This window comes from Callospermophilus lateralis, chromosome 1, assembly GCF_048772815.1.
Source record: "Callospermophilus lateralis isolate mCalLat2 chromosome 1, mCalLat2.hap1, whole genome shotgun sequence".
In the NCBI taxonomy this organism is placed as follows: domain Eukaryota; kingdom Metazoa; phylum Chordata; class Mammalia; order Rodentia; family Sciuridae; genus Callospermophilus; species Callospermophilus lateralis.
Genome location: NC_135305.1, coordinates 184,898,122 through 184,913,493, shown reverse-complemented (window position 1 = coordinate 184,913,493; position 15,372 = coordinate 184,898,122). Strand labels below are relative to the sequence as shown.

Sequence of the window (15,372 nt, the reverse complement as noted above, 5' to 3'; positions counted from 1 at the left end):
CAAGGTCATAATAATATTCTTCAATGTTTTCTTTGAGTAATGTTGTTTCTTCTCTTATATTTAGGTCCATGATTCACCTAGAATTGAGTTGCAGCGGGACTGAGGTAAAAGTCAAGATTTATTTTCTTCCACATGGATTTTAAATTGATCCAACACCACTTATGGATAGTCTAGATTATACTTTTCCTTGTAGTTATAACTTGTGATAAATAAAGGGCCATTAAGAGTAAACCTGTTTGTAGAGCCTGTTCCACTGATTGCATACCCTTGTATGAATACCCCATTGGCTTAGTTACTGTAAGTTTAAGATATCTTGATATCTGGTAGCATAATCCTCCAACTTTGTTTTTCTTCAAGATTGTTTAAATTATTCTCTTCCCTTGGCAGTTCAATTTATAGTTAACTTCAAAATGCACCCTGACTTATTTGGGTTCATTTTAATTTATATAAATCTTATTGCTTCCTATCTCATTCTGTTTCTTGTCTTGTCAATAAATACTACAGTTTGCATACTGACTTATAATGCTATGTGTCTAACCACCCGACTTGTACTCACCACTGCATAGAAATCTATGGTGTGGAGGCACTACATTTTATGAACCTACTTTTTGAGTGATAGACTCCCAGGATGCTTCTAATTCCTGTCCACAGCAAATACAGGTATACTGAATGGACCTCTGCAACTCCATTTATGGGCTTATATGAAAAAATTTTGGATGCATATCTACAATAGAACTAACAAGCCAAAGGCTTATCTATATACTTAAAGGAACTAAGGAGTGCTGAATTTCTCTGCAAAATGGGTGCACTGCACTATACATGTATATACCAACATTAGTTTAAGGGCTCCTATCCGGTTTTATTAACTTCCTTCCTAATATTTGTTACTAAACATTTAAAAATTATTCTGTGGTTGTTATAATTTTAATTTTCATATTTCTACTGTTTTGAGCATGTTTTCATGGACTTTTGATCTTTTGGGCTTCCTCACCTATAATTGCTTGCTCATATCTTTTGCATATTTTTTAACAGTGATGCTACTTTTTATTTGTTGATCCATCCCTGTAGATTTAGATATTATAGGCATATTATTCCCTTCTTTCATTAACTTTATGCATAACTTTGTCAAGTATGTTTATTTATATTTGTGTTAACTTGATGCATGTGACTACTCTGAAACTTTTATTATTATATATTATTATTATAATATATTATCATTATATATGTATTTATTGCATTTGAGTGTCAGGACTATGAAGTATTAAGTTTTGTAACCACACCCCATAAACATGGTTCTTGAGATGGGGAGAGTGGGGAGGATTGAAATATTACAATAAATGTTCAGGTTTCAAGCAGCTATGAGACAGTACTGTGGGCCATCCACCAAATATATCAAAAGAGAGAACATGCTGCAAGTGGGTTACCCTCCCTTGTCTCTGCTTCAGGGACTCTGAACATTGTTATAACCTCTCATATTTATTGGACACAGGAGTAAAGAGACCTTCACTGGAGGCCACTGAATCTCAGGACAATGGGTAAAATATCCCTTCCCTTTTTAAAGAAGAGGGGAACAAAATAAGGAGATTTTATTTTTTTTTATGCTTATATGTCAGTAGTACAAATTTGTAGAAAAGTGATCAACACATTAAAAATTCTAATAAATTTTGTTATTTAGAATCCTTTCAGTAAGGTAAAACTAGATTCATCTTTTTTTCTCAACAATATTGACATTTATTGTTCCACAACCCCAACACTATCAATAACAAATCAGCACCTACAATAGCACCTAAGATATTTATACACAATCATATCAATCTCTAATATTCAATGCAAAAAAATTACCCATTTTTTTTAAAAGCAGATATTTTGAATACTTTCCAATCACTTAAATTTGTTCATCAAAAAAATTAAAGTTACTTATGTTAAAAAACTAGATTTCACAACAGATGAGTTTATGCCAAAATCAATTTTACAGAGTTCACCATAAGAAGCAGTGAAGCAAATTTCTCATAATCTGCATAAACAGAAATAGCTAAATTAATTGATGTCATTATTGGGGCCATCCAGGAGTTATAAATAAGGGCGAATATAGAAAACACACTGATTGCATAAAATGGATAATTAGCATGAGGTCAAAACAGTCCTAACTATCCTTTTCAACGTACTTAAAAATATTTTATACATTTTCATTTGTTTTCCTATGAGAATGTAATACACTGTCAATCTAAAATTATACAATTTATCACAGTTCTAGGAGTCATAATCTTATTGCTACATACACATCCCTTCTAAATTTTGGCTACTTCCTAAACTGCTTTTTGGCCTTTATTTTATTCCAGAATGGGTTGACTGTTAGTCTTCTCTTTATCTAGATATTCTGGGAAGTATCTATGTCATCTGATAGTCTATAAGCTATTTGGGATAATAGGTGATATCTAGAGGGCAAAATTAGGCATAGAGTATCCAAAGGGAGAGTTATTTTAATACATGTCAGAAGTAATAAGGCTAAGAGGGAGAATAGATTATACAAGATGAGAGAAGTGAAATCAATAGTGTTGGGTACAGAACAGGCTGAACTATGTTATCTGCAGGGCAGGCTGAGCAAATGTTAGCTGCAGGATGGCCCACGCACTCAAACCCCACTCTGTCTGGTCCTTTATCATCTGTTTGCGTCAAAGCTGAACACTCAACCCCCCCTTGTGCCAACAAGGCTGCTTGCAGACCAGAGGCCCCTGTTAGATTTGGGCTATAAAAACTCCCTCCTGCTGGGCCCCTCTCTCTTGCTCTCTTGCTCTCTTGTTCTCTTGCTCTGTCTCTCTTGATCTCTCTGTCTCCCTTGCGTGCATGCTCTCCTCTCTCTCTCTCTCTCTCTCTCTCTCTCTCTGTCTCTCTTTCTCTTTCTCTCTTTTCTCCTCTGTTGCACTGCTGCAAAAAGATCTCTTGGTCGCTCCAAGTGTTGCAGTCACTTTCCTTTCAAATAGTAAATGCTGAAGACATGATTGGTTACATGATCTTTAAGAATAAGGATATATAGATAAGTTACACTTATGTCACTTGCATCTGCAATATGCAAATGCTCCTTCTTCTAACACCCATGATCAACTTTCCATCAATGCTTCCATCTACCAGAAAATCCAGCATGACCGTATATTTTTGTTTGTGTACATGGAAGGGAGGGGGCTCGGTTTCACATCTGGTCTGCTATTAGAGCAGAGTTGTAGAGCCGAGAGCAGGAATCCATAACCACAGGTATACATCAGAACATAACTTCCCCTCAAACGATGAGTATGCTTAAGGAGAGCACAAGACCTTTCCTCAAATGTATTGAGTTATGAGGGAGAGTAGTTCAAACTTCCCATGCCTTCAGAAGGTACAGTATTTAGTATCTCCAAAGATTTTGGAGAATAAAATACGTAAGTTTTGAGAAACAACAGATCAGAAATATAAAAGAATACTTTCCAAAAGTAAGCTTCAGTTCCCACGTGCCCTTAAAAATGCAGCTTGTAAGGAGCCCCCTCTGTAAAAAGACACAATACGTTTGGTTCCAGCCATAATGAGTAGATTTTATTGAACTAACCCTTCAGTTAAAAGTAATTATAAAGCTGGACAAAATATGTGAAATAATTCCTTGAAGGCATTGAGAGCAATCAACTGAGGTAAGACTTGAACGGCTGTGATGCCTGAGGAAACAGAAATACTAGTGTGTTTCATAATTAGCTAGGCATTTTTCTGAGGGCATTTGCTATTTCATTGGTTGGAGAGAGTAGAGAAAACCAGGAAGGGACAGTCTTCCTGGGTAAGGAGCAAGAGGATGAAGTTTGGGTGAAACAAACCATATGGGATTTGAGGAGTACCATCCCAGGAAAGAGGTAACTGCATCTGTGTTCCCCTTGAGGCATTAGCCAACTTCTGACCTGACCACTCAGGGGGTGGTACACCTTAGGCATAGGTGAAATAGCAGTTGGGAGGCTGAATTGCAGAACAGCCATGTGGTGCTAAGCAGACTGGAGTCTAAGCCCTGCCAAACAGGAGGGGCTTTGGTAAGCATACTAGAGTTTTAGGAGAAACCCCCCAAAAAACTGCTGTAGGAATACAGGCCACACTTCAGGACTAAGGAAAACAAAAGAGAACAACCTAACAAAGCCTAAGAGGAACAATGGACAAGATAAAAGTGATCTGCCTGCCCAGAGAAAATTGTATTCTATTTAGAGGAAAATTACATGAACCATTTTCCATAAGCAACAACTGTATGATACTTGCTTTAAAAAAAAAGGGTCAAATGACAGGGAGAACAAAGGGAAAGGGGAGGAGGAGGATGGAGAAGGAGAAAAAGAACGGAAAGACATAGGTGGTTCATGTATTGGAGTTAAACTCACAAGCATTTAAAACTACTATGATGAATATTCTAGCAAATAGAAAACAGGACAAAATACTTCTCAATGATAAAGCTCCCTTATCCACATGTGAAGAATGAAATTAGATCCTTATGTCACATCATATAAAAAAAATCAACGCAAAATGGGTAAAAGACTGAAATGTAGGACATGAAAGTGTAAAACTCTAAAAGAAAAACAAAAGAATAACTCCATGACTTTGATCTGGGCAATGATTTTTTTTTTTAAGGTTACTCCAAAAGTATAAGAAACAAAATCAAGAAAAGAAAAATTAGATTCCATCAAATTAAAAAGTTCTTCAGAACAAAACTATCATCAGAGTGAAGAGACTATATATAGAATAAACCATACATCTGGTAAGGGTTAATATTAAAAGCACATAAGGGACTCAAAACACTCAACAGGAAGAAAACATATAGCGTGATTTAAAAATGGGCAAAGGACCTGAGGAGATATATCCTGAGACATACTAAAGGGATTCAACATTTCTAATCATCAGGGAAATGCAAAATAAAACCACAATGAGATATCATCTCTCACCTATTTAGAATGGTCATTTTCAAAAAGAGAAAAGATAATTATTAGCAAGGGTGTGAAGACGAGGGAACCTACGCACATTATTGGTGGGAATGTACTTTAGTAGAGCCACCATGGAAAAGAGATGGTGGTTCCTCGAAACATTAAACACGGATCTATTATATGATACATCAATTCCACTACTGGTTATGTATCCAAAGGAAATGAAATCATTATCTATAAGAGATATATGCACTTTCATAGTAGCATTATTCACAATAACCCAGATATAGAATCAACCTAAATGTCCATAATGGATGAATGGAAAAAGAAAACAAACATGTATTCACACTGGAATATCATTTGCCCTTTAAAAAGAAGGAAATTCTATTATTTGTGACAACATAGATGAACTGGGAGGACAGCTTAGTTAATAATGATGTATTGTACACTTGGAAATTGCTAAGACAGTATATTTTAAATGTTCTCACCATAAAACATTAAATATTTCAGGAGATGCCTATGTAAATTAGCTTGACTTATCCTTTCCATAGTGTATACATATTTTAAAACATCATGTTGTATACCATAAACAATAATAATAAAAGATAAGGATTATTAAAATATAACAGTCAAATGGAAAGAAAATAGAAGTTGGGACCCAATATTTTCCATTTTTCAATGCAGGAAATATTGGCTTTTTTCATTTCTTCCTCCTTAACTGATTGCTTCCACCCCCTAACTTACCTTCGATCTTCAAAAATTGTTGTCATTTTATGCTTTCATGAAGAGCACAAAAGACACATGTAGTTTTGAAATTCCCTCGATTGAATGAAATACATGAAAGTAGCTTCAAGAAGAGACACCATATTTAACAGAAAGAGTATAGGTTATGAATCTGATACCCATGCTCAAACTCTCCCACCCACCCAGTTTGTGTGATTATAGACCACTCTGAATCTCAGTTTTTTCCCTACCATAGAAATAGACTGAGACTTACCTTAAAGATTTGTTTTAAGCAACTAATAAGATTCTTTCTATAGTTAGAGAGCCTAAAGTATCCTGGATGGCCAATGATATCTCCTCTGCTGTTTGCTATCACTAGCAGTAAGAAGCACATGCAAAACTGGTAATTATGGACTTCAGAATGAAATATCATTTTCATCTATCTAATGTTATACCACCAACGAAGATGAAAAAATACACAACCTGGGATTTTCTTTATACCTTTCATAATGCAGAATGTTAATGATTAGTAAAAATGTCCATGCAATATAGGTTAGTGAAAACCACAACTTCCTAATCCCCTAACTTGGGTATTACAAATATCTGGGACAAGGCTATTGTTGTTACACGATGCTCTGCATGCTCTGGCTTGCCTTTCAACAATCATTCCTATTAAATCCTTTGTGTCTGACACATCTAATGAAGTCATGTTCACGATCAGCTTAATCACAGAATGGAGTATAGTACATATTTTGACAGGAAAGCTGTTAGTATAAACTGAAACATGTAGCAAATATATAATTGCATAAAATGTTCATTATGCTTTCAATCTAACAATCTTGGGCTTGAATCCTTTTATGCATATTTAGTGTTTTTAAGATAGATTGTTTTGGGTACTGTTCTAACAAAAAGATTAGTTTTAAGCAAAATCCATGCCAAACAATTGGTGTAGTGAGCAATTGTAAACACAGCAGACTCTAAGCCATATATTTTATCTGGAAATCTTTAAATTCTGGAGAAATCACACATCTCTAGATAAATGTTATACATCATTGAAAATGATTCTAGTTTTATGCACATGAAATTATACAAGAACCAAACTAAGTTTAGAGAAGTCACCTATAAATAATATTTTCCTAGAGTGCTGGAAATGAACTCCAGTTTGGGCTTCTAGCTAATTGTTTAATTATTCAATGACTGACTGAGTAAATTTTTATATCAAAGTCTTTTTAAAGTGAGGTTATAACCATTTGCCTTTGCAGTTTAAATGATTTCCAGGACATGTGTTGTTAGGGCTCAGCACTAATTAAAAATGAGACTTACATCACTTTCATGCCCTTCTCGAAGGTTGTATGTGAGGTCATGCTGAATGTCTTCCACGAATTTGTGAGCGTATTCTGGATAAAGGTCTAGCACTTCAAAGAGTCCTTTGAGGATGATACACTGAAGATCACAGTAGGTTAAAGCCTTCACATCTGCATTAGTTTTTATCACTTGGTCCTTAATTGATAGATTTGCTCCAATTAAGTCTCCTTTCCCTAGAAATGAGAGAGAGAGAGAGAGAGAGAGAGAGAGAGAGAGAGAGAGAGAGATATCATTGTCAAGAAAAGCAAGCAAACTGGAGCTTAGGAATGAGAACTTCATTTGATTTACAGGCTTCATATATCTCAGATCACACTAAAGAAAGGAGAAGACTATTTCAGGCAGGGGTGAGATTGAGGCTCACCCTGATCCCTCATTTTGATAACCCAAAGTATTTTCAAATGTTGTACAATGACTCTGGTGGGCAAAACTGTTTCTGGTATTGGACACTGGTCCAGGGATAATGGCTGAAGGACGGAGAGTTCAGAATTGCAGGTCATAGATGGTACCAGAGGTCTCTTGCAGGATTTGTCAAATGGCTTTAGACAAATCAGTTCACACACACACACACACACACACACACACACACACCTATATCTTTTTCTTTCCTTTTTTTGTCACAGTCCACAGCTTCTCTAATGTTTCCAGGGAAATAATAATGGCTCAGATTTTTCTAAGTGGGAAAATGGCTCTGTGCTTCTAAGGTAAGACCATCAAGAGGTATGTGAATTATTTTGATTCTAGTACTTTGGACAATAATGGAAGCATGATCTTCAGCTTTTGAACGTATTCAAGTTCTTTTAATCACTTCTGGTTATTTCTACAACACCAGAGGGTGATGTGGGAGAAAGAACTCTGTACCAGTTTTCTCACAATTGGGAAGAAGAAATAACTATTGAACATTATGAATGATAAATCTGTCACATAAAATATACAAAATACAGCATACAATTCTAATATTTTGTGACAGTATAAAAGCCTCATTTTCTTTATCAAAATATAAAGTGAATAAATAAAAACAAGTGACCTGTGCCCCACCCCACACCCATCAGTACCTCTCTGCCTACCAGTGTCTACTAAGATCCCACTTTCTGATTCTTAGATGGTGCCTTCTCATGCGTCTTCCCATGGCAGAAGGGCAAGGCAGCTCTTTGGGGCCTTTTTAATTAGGACACTAATTGCATTCATGAAGTCTCTGTCCTGGTGATCTAAACAACACTCAAGGGCCCTGCCTCCTAGAACCATGATATTAATGATGGCATCTTGACATGAAATTTAGGAGGACCCCTAACATTCAGACTATAACACCAACCCAATAAGCTTGCAGAATTTAAATTGGGTTATGTACATGAAAAATTCAGCTTATATTAGAGATTCAATAAATATTAGTTATCTTCTTTCTCCCAAATGGCAATTGTCTTGAAGTTTCCTAGCTAGAATCCAGTGATAGCAGGTCTACAATTACATAGACTAGTAAGTATTGTTTACACAAGGAGGAGGCCGTGGTCATAGAGTCAAGATGTAGGTTAGCTTTGGTCTTAGAAAGACAGAGAAAAGGCCTCTGTGATCTTCCTTTCAGTGCTGTGGAGGCTTACATGAGATCCCATGTGTGAAAATATTTTGCAAGTGGTTGTTTGTAAATATTAGGCTGTTGGAAAACTAGAATAAACAGAAAGTACTGCATTAGTCCCTTTTTAGTAATGCAAATACTAAGCCTTGGTTTATTATATTGGTGTTTAAAATATATCCCGAATTCACCTGCCACTCACCATCCCTGCTACCATCTCGGTCTATTCTATCATGTCCTTTTGCTTGAGTTTAGTTTCTACAAGGGCAAGGATTTTGGCCATTTTCTTTTCTGCTATATTATCAGGGTTCAGAACAGTGTCTGATTCACTTATAGGCCCACAATAAGTAGAATAACTGAACAAACAAAGGAGAGTAGATTTTAAAGGGAGTTTGCATAAAATTGTGAAAGAAAATTTTCTACATTAACCCTACATGCCACCCTCTTTTCAGCAGCCCTTTATATTTCAACAAAGACTAATTATGTCTTAATATTTGCAGTCAACTTCACGGGCACAAAATTTTCACAATTATCTTCTGAGTTTTAGTTTTATCTCTTTAGTTCTTTTTTAGTTCTGTGAGAAACTAAAAAGAGCCTATAGTCACCTTGACAGTATTAGGTTAATGACTGCAATGAGAGTTTATTCTTGAAGTATAATCCTTTTTTGCTTTATTTCTAGCACAGATAAAACTTAATTTTTGTGCTCTCTGAATTGATTCTCCAGTGTTAGCACACTTGCCTGGCATGTGTGAGGCACTGGGTTCAATTCTCAGCATCGCATATAAATAAAAAAAGGTCTATTAAATATATATATATTTCTTTAGGAATCAGAAAGTACTGAATTTATTTTATTACTATATGATTTGGATAAGTTAACTAAGTTGTATTTATTTATCCATAAAATGAGGTTAACATTTTTTACCACTGGAGTGTTTTATAAGAATTAACCAGTGTATATAACACTTAGCTAAATTAAACCCATACAGAGAATAATCCCGAGTCCATATATTCACCTGTGTTTTTTCTACTCTCACTAGCAGACTTTCCCCAGTTTCATCTTCTTAATTCATGCTGCAGAGTAAAACTGCAGAGAAGGTTTTCAGCTCAGACCTACCAAGAATAGCCAGCACCATGCTGTCTTTAAGAACCTCCATGGAGCCCGAGCACACAAAGTAGATGGCCTGCAATGCATCCCCTTGGCGCAGCAGATACTCCCCTGGAGCACAGAAGGAGGTCTTGATGTGTAGAGACAGAGACCTGAGGCAGCCCCGGCTGGCACATTCAAACAGGGACAGCTGCAAGATTTCCTTGTTCAAGTGCATAGTGATGTCAGAACGCAGCTCATCTGGAAAGTCTTTCAGAAGCTGTCAGAGAAGATGGAGGAGGAAATCAATTTGGCTAAGTGAAGTCTGACAGATGTACCTTAAAATACAAGAGGGATGTTCTTCTTACTGATTGGTTAACCAGAGTTCAGAAGAGGAAATCTATGCATGTATGATCCTGGAGAGATTTTTCAGTGACCATGACCCTTCACGGTTTGCTACTGAATAATGAGTGCATAATAAGTCTGGAGAAATAGCACAAATTAATAAAAGACCCCGTTAGGGAAACATATAACTAACATGTAACTCGTTGTGACTTGTGTCTCCCAGAGATTCCTATTCATGGCAGAAAAGATGGAGTTTGGACCTGCGGGTGTTTTCTCTGGTGTCATAATCACATTAAGAAAGGATAAACCAAAGTATTACCCCTTAATGTGTTGGTTTGGTTGGTGGGTTGGTGAAATGGTTGCCTGTTTTATAATACCTTTTTCCCCAGTGGTAGTCTATGTTATTTCTGGAAGTCTACAGATAACAGCTATGTTGGATTTTGTTATTTTTTTTATTCTGACAGTTGCTTTAGCTTGACTAATCTAATTGCCCAACATTACACCATTATGCTCTCATAAGAATTGGTTCCTTTAAAAAAGGAAAAATAAATCATTTGACCAACCAAAATGGCTTATTAATATAAAATACAGATCAGTCCAAAGTGGCACTGTGAATTTGTAAACCAAAGCAGATAGAAGAAGTGGATGGAGTTTCATGAGTGATGAACAAAATAAAGAGATAAAGAAGTTGCTAGGTGTGTTTGTCACTTCTGCTACGTACATTACAGCATCTTCCTTTTTTACCTTAGAATATGTGTTTTCTGCCTGAAAATGTCAACATGAGAAGTGCACATTACCTCATTTGAATCTATTCCGTTGTTGACTGACCAGGTGGTTTGAAAATACTCGAGCATTCTCTGCTTGAGCTGTTGGGGCAGGTGGTGAACACGGATGAAGTCCTTCAGGTCCTTAGTTCTGGTGTGATAGAGAGACCATCGGGAATACATCCTCTGTATGATTGCTGTCACATTCCCAAACACCAAGGCATGCATCAAGGCTGGAGAACAACATGGCATGTGAGGAGTGAGAAATGAGATAGAGGGCCCATCCTTGAAGCATAAATTTACAGTCTATGTATCTGGGATCAAAGCGAAGCATGCTTATGTGGCCATGTTGACACAACTATTTTGGTACAGGCATTTTGGTGCAACCACTTTATCACAGTGTGCATCCTGAAGTGGCCATGATTTGATTAGAGTAAAAAGATCAGAATATACAGCAATATATAAAATAGGCTCCTTTGACATACTCAATATGTTAGCTGCCATTTTTGGTTATGACAAATTTTTATTTTGAACTCTATTCACAGAGATATTATTTTAATAGTTATATATAGAGTTATATGTAGTTTAATACTTATAACAAATTAGCTTTAATAGTTTGATGCAATGTTATAAACTTATAGCTTAACAATTATTTTTAATATATAACATACATTTAAAAATCAATCTTTTTTAACCAGCAAGCCTTTGTGGAAATTTTAGTCTCACCTCCCTGAGGTTCACCATTCAAAAAATTAGTTTTAGAATATGATATATTTATATTTCTGCAAAGATTGAGGATGCTATTAGAAACGTGAATGGGGATTTCTCGAACAGTCTGAAGCTGAGTGTGGCTCCAGTCCTCAACCACACCTCAGTTTTGCATTGACTTTGATTTTAAGTGAAATAGCAGAAAAATTTCAGACAATTCAAGACACAAATTTTATGTGTGGTGATGCAGAAGAAACAGCACAATACATAGATGCAGGAGTCCTGTTCCCGCAAGGTTTGCCAGTCAGATAGTATTTAACACTATTTTCTCAAAACTACCACCAGAGTGAAATGAGAGGGAGGTCTTTGTTGACCAGAATTCAAGGGAGGATGGGGGCAGAATAGGAATTTCTTTTGGAGAAAGGTGGAATGAGAGGATGGACCTCATTTTCCAGGAACTGCCTATTTGGGGAATAATGAGGAACATGAAGCTCAGAAGAGAGGACAGGACTTTGCACTCCACAGTCATTAGCAGAAATGGAACTGGAATGACCTGTACAATGCCAGCAGATAACCCAAGCAGCTTGGATTTACCTATGCCTCTGAAGCTAAAGGAACGTGGAGAGCCAGGCGAAACTATATTTATGGGCACATCATTCTAGGTGATACTCAGATTTTAGCCTTGGGAAAGAATTAATAACTAATCATCTATTTCGGCAGTTTTTGGTTAAAAAAAGAAAGGACTGAAATTCTAAAGTTTTATCCATTAGGATCTAGCAAAATATCCCAGTGTATAAATATCAATGTCCAAGGAGCTACGTTAAAATTTTCTCAGTACCAAAGTAAATATATTAGTGCAAATGTGTCAGTCTGTTATTACATCGATCCTCCTGAATATTTCAATGCATCCTGGCTCAAGTTCTTTTTTTCCTCTACATATACCAGAAATTAACAATCACTAGCATACTAATTTCATTTTAATCTAACACTGGAATTAAAGTCCTTCACCAGGTTAAAATCCTCTACCAGGTATATTATAGTTTCTCTGTGGAATATTTGTCACCATGTCTAGAAAAATTAATCTTTAATAACAAGAACTCAGTATTTGGGAAAAGTTACTAAAATATTGTTAAGTTTTGGGTCTATACACAGAAGACAACATATTCTGGCAAAGTGAATATGGACTTCGGAATCAGACGGGCCTAGATTTGAATTCTGACTTTCCCTCTTCCTGACTGTGTAAAATTGTTAAGTTTCATAATTTCTTTACATGGACTTATTTCCTTTATATGTTAAATGGGTACATGTTTCTCATATGGCTCTTTTAAGATATAAAGAGTACACAAACCTGTGTGTATGTGTGTATACTCTTTAAATATGTGTGTATATACATATATACACACAGTACGTGTGTGGAAAACAATGGTTGTTCAATTTATATTGATTTTTTCTTCTGAAAGTCTGAAAAGGTATCATGAATTTTCAGCATGCTCAATGGAATAAGATTCGGGGAAATGTACTTGGGTTTAAGATTTTCCTTAAATGTCTTACATAGTTAAGAGTGGCTCTTGGTGGAAATCTCTTCTTGATGAAAGGAATTCAAGAAATATTTGGCAGCTGTCTGCTACATGCAAATTCATGTAAGAATGTATTTTCCCTAAATGTTCAAAATTGAAATGTCTCCCAATGGGTCAAAAACATTCCAAAGAAAATGTGCATCTCTTAACAACTTAAGGCTGCATGGTTCTTTGTGGATTCTAAATAGAGTTTCATTCTTCTGTATGGTTTTACAGGCACAACAGTTCCGATGCTTAAATATTTTATTTGGAAGAGAAGATCTCTATTTATGATAAACACTCACTAAAGAAAAGAACTGACGAGAGGAGAAGATGGCGGCGAATAGAGTGCATCACTCCTGTGTACCGCATAACTGTGCAGGTGAATAACAAGTTAGAATGGCCAAAAGCTATCTTGTTAGGAATTTCCAGCAAAATTGGGGTGCACCGAAACCTAGAGGAAGGATTTCCATTACCCGAGGATCGGTTACTGGGGCTCAACCGTGAGTGAACCGTGTGCCCGGAGATTCAGGCTGTTTGTTCGGCGGCTGCCCCGCTGCTAGAGACTGCAGCGCACCGGGAAATGGAGTGCCTAGAAATGGCGAGCCAGCAATGCAGAGGAATGGTGCTGCAGATTCTGTGGGGTTCTGCCGGCTGTGCCCTCACTGTGCTCCGGGCTGAGTTCTGGGTTTGAGACGGGGAAGGAAGCAGTCCAGTTCTGTCCTCCACACCGGACAGCCCACGGAGGATGCCAGCGGCCACCATCTTGGAGAGCTGACGTCACCACCGCCAGTTTTCGACAGAGTGCAGCACGTTCAGCGATAGAACAGGTGTGTGTCATTTAGCCCATCTCCCATACAGCGGGGAAAACGCATAAAATCTTTCCAAGGCTTTCCAGGGGCGTGATTAACAGAGTGAGCATAAATAGAGGCGTGGGGGAAAGGTAAAGGCACCTGACCTCCAACTCCCCGCTCCCACCAGTGGGGAAAACGAAAAAGGTCTCGCCAGCTCTCGGAGGAGGGGCTAGCGGAGGGAATCAAAACAATAGGGGCCGGTTCCCAATAGCCGCGTTACACATTCAGGAAACCGCAGGCCCAGAGTGTAGCTTGAACTGCAGAGAGGTATCACACTGGGAAAGGCCTGGCTGGCAGGAGAAGCGAGATGACTAGAGATCAGGAAAAAAACTAATCTAACATGTTTTGAGAGACACCAGGGGGGGGGAAAGAGGGAGCGGCCCCACACGGATTGTTTCCTACAGCCGGAGGTCAAACTCTTGGCCCAGAAGGCACAGCACCACCTACTGGAAGCGAAGAAAATAGAAGCCTAACAGTGCCCCCTTTTTTTCTTTCTTTTTTTAATTTTAATTTTTTTAAATTATATTTTTTATTGTAATTTTTATTTTACTGCATTTTATTATTTTTTATTATCATTTCTTTTTCTTTTCTATTCTTTTTCTTTCCTCTCTCCCTCTCTCTTTCTTGGTTTGCTTCCTTACCTTTTCCTCATCTTTCCTCTTAAGCATGACCACCCAGATTACGTACAACTTCCTAAATGCAAATAGATGAATACTGCGAATCAGTCTATAGTCCGCCTAAGCCCTTAACTACCCCCAAGTACTCCTGTCTATTCTCTTGTTAATATCCGCCTGCATTTGAGCAACCCCCCAAAGAAGCTAATATATACTAACCTCCATACCATCAAATCGCCCGACCTCAACATAAAATCCTAAGTTCAAACCTCAATTCTCTATATGCCATCAAAATCTGTAGGCCTTTAATGAAACTAATGAATTTACCTTAAATCACAATTAAATCCAACATCTCTAAACATTGTCTCCCAACACAAAGGAGAGATATTGGTACTATAAAAACCAAAACAAATTTAAAGAAGAAAAAGAAACACAGCAGTCAAACAGAGTTGAAAAGTAATGTGAGCACCATGAAAAAACAAAGGAAAAAAGGATTACAAAAAATGCAGGACAACTTAAATTCACAGGAGAACCTAGAGACATCAGAAAAATGGACAGAGAAAGAACTCAAGGCATACCGAACTCAGATGGAACGGAATCTTAGAGAAGACTTTAGACAGCAAGTCCAAACAATGAAAGTATACTTTGAAAACAAATTACATAAGCAAATTCAAATGGCAAAGAATGAGCTATACCAGGAGATAGAGATCTTAAAAAAAATCAAACAGTAATCCAAGAAATGCAGGAAACCATAAACCAAATTAAAAACTCAAACGAGAATATTACAAATAGACTAGATCAAATAGAAGTCAGAACATCAGATAATGAAGACAAAGTTTATCAACTTGAAATGAATATAGTCAACACAGAAAGGATCCTAAG

At 37.0% G+C, this 15,372-nt stretch overlaps 1 protein-coding gene across 1 annotated transcript in view; it reads right to left on the bottom strand.

Moving 5' to 3' along the window:
* Positions 1-15,372, bottom strand: part of Kcnh8 (potassium voltage-gated channel subfamily H member 8) — a 347,812-nt gene that overhangs the window by 51,470 nt on the left and 280,970 nt on the right. The window contains exons 9-11 of the mRNA XM_076868474.1: positions 10,792-10,991; positions 9,680-9,929; positions 6,960-7,174 (exon numbers count right to left, since the gene is read on the bottom strand). Coding sequence (XP_076724589.1) covers positions 6,960-7,174; positions 9,680-9,929; positions 10,792-10,991 — 665 coding nt within the window. The remainder of the gene's footprint in view (positions 1-6,959; positions 7,175-9,679; positions 9,930-10,791; positions 10,992-15,372) is intronic.